Source organism: Leptonychotes weddellii, chromosome 10 (assembly GCF_054177405.1).
Source record: "Leptonychotes weddellii isolate Sample4059 chromosome 10, ASM5417740v2, whole genome shotgun sequence".
NCBI classification, from domain to species: domain Eukaryota; kingdom Metazoa; phylum Chordata; class Mammalia; order Carnivora; family Phocidae; genus Leptonychotes; species Leptonychotes weddellii.
The window spans coordinates 20872898-20878897 of record NC_138378.1 but is presented as its reverse complement, the minus strand read 5'-3'; the positions used below and the strand labels follow the sequence as shown (position 1 = coordinate 20878897).

General features: G+C 47.9%; 1 protein-coding gene across 4 annotated transcripts in view; it reads left to right on the top strand.

Annotated features, from left to right (window-relative positions):
• Nucleotides 1-3282: 3282 nt before the first annotated feature.
• Nucleotides 3283-6000, top strand: part of ERGIC3 (ERGIC and golgi 3) — a 115089-nt gene continuing 112371 nt past the window's right edge. For 3 of the 4 annotated variants that reach the window (XR_014149102.1, XR_014149101.1, XM_081832904.1), the window contains exons 1-4: nucleotides 3283-3442; nucleotides 3581-3651; nucleotides 3757-3844; nucleotides 4058-4177. Coding sequence is in view for 2 of the 4 variants with exons in the window: in XM_081832904.1 (XP_081689030.1) it covers nucleotides 3355-3442; nucleotides 3581-3651; nucleotides 3757-3844; nucleotides 4058-4177 (367 nt within the window). In the remaining 2 variants the exon portion in view is untranslated. The remainder of the gene's footprint in view (nucleotides 3443-3580; nucleotides 3652-3756; nucleotides 3845-4057; nucleotides 4178-6000) is intronic. The other variant, XM_081832905.1, reaches the window with a different exon arrangement.

The following is a 6000-nucleotide window of genomic DNA, read 5'->3' as shown; positions in this document are numbered from 1 at the left end:
TCTCTCTCTCTCTGTGTCAAATAAATAAATAAATCTTTAAAAAAAATGATTCCTTGATTAAAATGGAAGCTCATATTCTAATTATATTTTTGCTTTCTAAAGAGAAGCTTATGTTTTCCTTCCACAACCTGCAATAGCATCCTAACTGGTATATCTACTTCTGTTCTACCCATCCCTTATCCGTTCTTCACCTAGCAACTGGCATGATCTTAAATTAATTTCCTGCTTAAATCCTTAAAATAGCATCCCATTGCATGCAGAATAAAATCCAAAATCCTCACTCATCTCACATTTTCCAGCCATTCTGTCTTTTCCTTGTTCCTAGAACTTTCCAAGTTCTATCTTGCCCCAGGACCTTTGCACTTGTAATTCCTCTTCCTAGAACACATTACTCCCTCCCACTCAGTACTTCACCTCTCTGGTTCCTTCCTTTTCTTCAAGTGTCATTTTAAATGTCATTTAAATGGACCTTGGGGTCCATTCCCTGACCCTAGTATTATCAAAGTCTGTAAGAAGCTCTCTTAATTGGACTCTGAGACACACTGACACAGCTATGTTATGATTCTTCCTTCTCAGGGGAAGCAGTGGGATTTCTACACTGTGACTATTGTTTTCAAACCAGATACACCGAGGTCTCCATATTTCTCCCAAGAGAAAAATGGTCGATCTGCACTGGGGAAGGAGAACATGCAACATCTGCAAATGCATTTATTTATTTAACAATTAGGAAAAGTTCATTTATCAGTGTGAAAATAAAGCGAAAGAAGACTGTGACGGGGCAGAAGGAGCCAACAAAAGGGACTGAAACCCTCTTCTCTGGCTGGGCTTGTAAGCTGCAGCTACAGGGACCAGTGACCCCCTCTGCTGGCAGCCCCATGTGCAGAGTGAACCAGTCCTGTGCAGGCCCCACCTGCACAAAGGTTGAAGGATTGGTATAAAGCCTGACATTATGAAGGATGAAGTCTCTAACTAGTAAGCGTCTTGGTCTCCTGTCATGGCCACCTAAAAGAATTCTGGAAAGGGAAGGACCATCTAATTCTGGAATTCCTAAAACAGAAAGTCCCCCACCCCTATTGTCGCTATTACAGTTCCCTGATTATTTGCTTCACAGCACAAGGCACATTCTGCTGTTTCTTTCTTTCTTTTCTTTCCTTTTCTTTTTTCTCTTTCTTTCTTTCTTTCTTTCTTTCTTTCTTTCTTTCTTTCTTTCTTTCTTTCTCTCTTTCTTTTCTTTCTTCTTTCTTTCTTTCTTTTTTAGTAAGCTCCATGCCCAGTGTGGAGTCCAATGCAGGGCTTGAACTCACGACCCTGAGATCAAGACCTGAGCTGAGATCAAGAGTCAGATGCTTGGGGCGCCTGGGTGGCTCAGTTGTTAAGCGTCTGCCTTCGGCTCAAGTCATGGTCCCAGGGTCCTGGGATCCAGCCCCACATCGGGCTCCCTGCTTGGCGGGAGGGAGAAGCCTGCTTCTCCCTCTCCCACTCCCCCTGCTTGTGTTCCTTCTCTCACTATGTCTCTATCGTCAAATAAATAAATAAAATCTTAAAAAACAAAAATCAGTTGCTTAACTGACTGAGCCACCCAGGCGCCCCTGCTTTTTAATTATTATTTTTTTCCCAATTGTGTATATGGTAAAATACACATAACATAAAATTTAACATCTTAACCATTTTTAAGTGGAATATATATACATTTCTTGTTTACTTCTTTCTCTTTCTGCCCCCTACTAAAAGCTTTTTGAGGGTAGACATGAGCCCAGTCTGTTTTATTCACCATGGTATTCCCATAACCCAGGGGAGATATGGGAAACAATAAATATGTGTTGAAGGAGTGAATGGGGTCATTAAGCCTGGAGCCCCTCTAAGTAGAGAGGGTTAGGAAGAGCACCAACTGGGCACAGGCCAGAGAGTAGAGGACAATTTCAGCTAACTTTCCTGGGCAACACCGAGAATACATGCTACTCACACTTGGTGGTGGTAGCGAAAGTGCAGAAAGGACCCAGGCTCTGGAGCCAGAAAAACCAGGCCTTGAACCCCAGCTTTGCCCCATTAACCTTAGGCAAAGTCAATTCACTTCTTGGCTTCCTCATCTATAAGTGGGGTTTGAAATAGCACATACCTCCCAGGGTAGAATGGATTACAGCAGTTGGCATATTGTCAGTTTCCAGTTAACATGAACTCGTTCTTTCTTTCCCCCACATCCCTAGCAAACTGCAGCCTGAGGGCAAAAGGGGGACTCTGACATCACTCAGCTTCTCCAGAGTCACATCACCACAGGTCACCCAGCTCCAGTGTCCCTTCTCTTCCTGGAAGCCTTCCCTAACCCAGCACATCAATTTCTCCTACAGACTACAACAGTCCTCTGTGCCACCTTTTATCAAAGTTCTGGTCTTACATCCCTGAAATGATTTGAGCCAAGCACCTTCATGAGCCATGCTCAGAAGCACTGAGAGGCTCCCAGGGTACTTTGAGGTCCAGAAGAAATGGGCTGGAATCAACCCAACCACAACCCAGGGTATAACAGAGCAGAGTCAAGGTTGATCCCAAGGTTTTGGCCTGAGCAAATGAATGACTTGCAATAGGCATGACTAGAGAGGAGAAAGAGGATTTGTGTGTGTGAAAGACAGGAATATTATGTATCTGCTGCTGTGTTAACAAATTATCCTCAAAATTAATGGCTTAATAGAACAAAAATTTGTTTTTTCAGTTTCTGTGGGTTAGGAATTCAAGAGTGGTGTGGTGGGGTTGCCCTGCCATTAACTGGCTGTGATCTAGGGCAAGTTACTTAGCTTCTCCAGGGCAGTTCCTCTTTCAGAAAATGGAGATAAAAGTCCCACATACTTTCTACAGCAGTGATTCTCAAACTAACTGCAGGGAATCACCTGGGACCAACCCTAGAGTTTCTGATTCAGCAGGTCTGTGATGGGGCCCAATACTCATTTTTAACCAAGTGCCCAGGTGATGACGAGGTCGCTAGTTGGAAGACACTTTGAAAGCTACTGTGCTAGGAGGTTCCATGTTGTTCCAGGCCTCTGATGTGAAACTCTTGGCGCAGTTCCTAGGTCAAGGCAAGCGAATGCGATTACTGTTTCTGCCCCGCAGAGTCGTCTCCGGGCGCCCTGTCCACAAGACAAGACCGCCCGGGCTGAGAGAGCGGTTCCCGCCACGGTGTTTAGACTCTGCAGTCCCCAGCAACCGTGCGCGCCGCGGCCGGAGTGAGAATGCGAGCGCGGGGAGGGGCCAAGCGTGCGCATGGCTGCGCCTGCGTGCAGGCGGGAGGGCGTGGCTCAAGCTCCGAGCCGGAAGCAGGAGGCTGCAGGGGCGGGTCGGCTGGCGTCCCCTTTCCGGCTGGTCCCCATGGAGGCGCTGGGGAAGCTCAAGCAGTTCGATGCCTACCCCAAGACTCTGGAGGACTTCCGGGTCAAGACCTGCGGGGGCGCCACGGGTAGGCCGCGGCGGGGCCGGGGTCGCGGGGACATGGGTGTCCGAGAACTTGGCTGGGGCGCCTTGACCCTGCCGGGCCTACGGAGGGCTTGAGAGAGTGGAGCAGAGGCCCTTCTGACCCTCGCTCCCTTCCCCGCAGTGACCATTGTCAGTGGCCTTCTCATGCTGCTACTGTTTCTGTCCGAGCTGCAGTATTACCTCACCACTGAGGTAAGGGGCGGAGCCTAGTATGTGGGCGGGGCTCGGCATTCTAGGGATGGGAGTGGGGAATGAGAGGCATAGGGCCCAGGTCTTACTGAGGTGGTGCTGCTCCAGGTGCATCCTGAACTCTACGTGGACAAGTCACGGGGAGATAAACTGAAGATCAACATCGACGTATTTTTTCCGCACATGCCTTGTGCCTGTGAGTACCCACTAGGGGTGGGAGTTGCAGGTTCTCAGGTGGGCTTCCAGATTCACACCTCCAGCCTTAGGTTCTGGCCGGACCCCATGACAGCCTCTTTCCCGTAGTCCACTGCTGCCCCCAGACAATCCCAGCATCCCCTCACCCTCCAAAACCCAGATTCTCCCCTTGCCCGTAGGTTCCCAGTACCTTACCCTGACTTCCTGCTTCCAGATCTGAGCATCGATGCCATGGATGTGGCTGGGGAGCAGCAGCTGGATGTGGAACACAACCTGTTTAAGCAACGGCTAGATAAGGATGGCATCCCCGTGAGCTCAGAGGCGGAGCGTCATGGTAACTGTGGGGAGGAGGTCAGATCTCAGATCCCAGAGCTGGACATGCCCAAGCCCTTCCTTCTGGCAAGTGGGATGTGGCTGGCCAAATGACAAATGAAGCAGCTAAGACCCAGAGAAGTCAAGTAGCTTGCTTAGGGTCCCCCAGTTATTAAGAATCAGAGTGGCCTATGGGCGCCTGGGTGGCTCAGTTGGTTGGGCGACTGCCTTCGGCTCGGGTCATGATCCTGGAGTCCCGGGATCGAGTCCCGCATCGGGCTCCCTGCTCGGCGGGGAGTCTGCTTCTCCCTCTGACCCTCCTCCCTCTCATGCTCTCTGTATCTCATTCTCTCTGTCTCAAATAAATAAATAAAATCTTTAAAAAAAAAAAAAAAAAAAAAGAATCAGAGTGGCCTGTAATCCAGGCTTCTGGCCTATATATTGAGTAGAGTACTCTAGTTGGCTATCATTCTCAGAGGTCTCCAATCCCTGCCTATCACAGATGAGTAACAGAAGTTTGAGGATGGGACTTATGTGCTGTTGCCTTGGTAGAACTCCTCTAGATGGACCCACATTTCTCTGGATGTTTGCTTCCCTGTCCCGTTAGCTGAATTCAGCCCTAGTGCTCTTCCCCTTTGGAATGCAGGGTGGCTTAAGGTTAAGAGTTTACATTCTTGAGTTAGATTGCCTGAATTCAGATGTAACTGTGTCTCTTGCAGTCTACGACCTCAGCTATAGAGTGGTGATAAACAGTAGTACCCCCCACATGGAATTACAGGATCAAATGAAGTCTTATGTGTATGATGCCTGGTACAGAGTGGCTGTTCACCCTAACTCCGTTTCCTGTCCCTTGGCGGCCTCCCAGTGCTTACATTAACTGTTTCCCACCATAGCAAAACCCTCCTCAAAGCTATGATTTCTCACACCTTAGAGATTGCTGTTTTCTGAGCTTTATCAGTTGTTTGTTCAACAGCTATATGTTGAACACCAGTAAAACCAGAGAATTTGCTGTAGGATTGGATATAGGGTATAAGAGAGCAGAGTCAAGGTTGATTCCAAGGTTTTGGGCCTGAGCAAATAAATGACTTGCAATAGGCATGACTAGAGAGGAGAAAGAGGATTTGTGTGTGAGAGAGACAGGGGAATATTATATATTTGCTGCTGTGTAATAGATTATCCTCAAAATTAGTGGCTTAATAGAACAAAAATTTTTTTTCAGTTTCTGTGAGTTAGGAATTCAAGAGTGGTGTGGTTGGGTGGTTCTGGCTTAGGGTCTCTCATGAGATTGCAGTCAAGCTGTTGGCTGAGGCTGCAGTCATCTGAAGGCTTGACTGGAGCTGGAGGATCTGCTTCTAAGATAGCTCACACGTGTGGCTGTTGGCAGGATGCCTCAGTGCCTTCACCACATGGGCCTCTCAGTAGAGCTGCTTGAGTGTCCTCACAGCATGGCATCTGGCTTCTCCCTGTGCATGTGATCTGGGAGAACACAAGGTAGAAACTACAGCATCTTTTATGACCTAGCCTCAGAAGTTGGACACCATCATTTCTGCATTATACAAGTGGTTACACAGATCAGCCCTATTCATTATGGGAGGTGGGGACTACATAAGGATGTGAATACCAGGAGGTGGTGATCACTGGGGACTTGGGGACTCGTCCCACAAGGAAGGATGAGGATTGGGAAATAGATCTCAGGTTTGAGGCATGTTAAACTTGGGATGCCCATTTTATACCCTAATGATGTTAAGGAGGCAGTTAGATGTACCAGTCTAGACATTAGAGAAGGACTGGAGATATAAATGTAGAAGTTATCAGCATGCAGATGGCATTAAAGCCATTGGACTA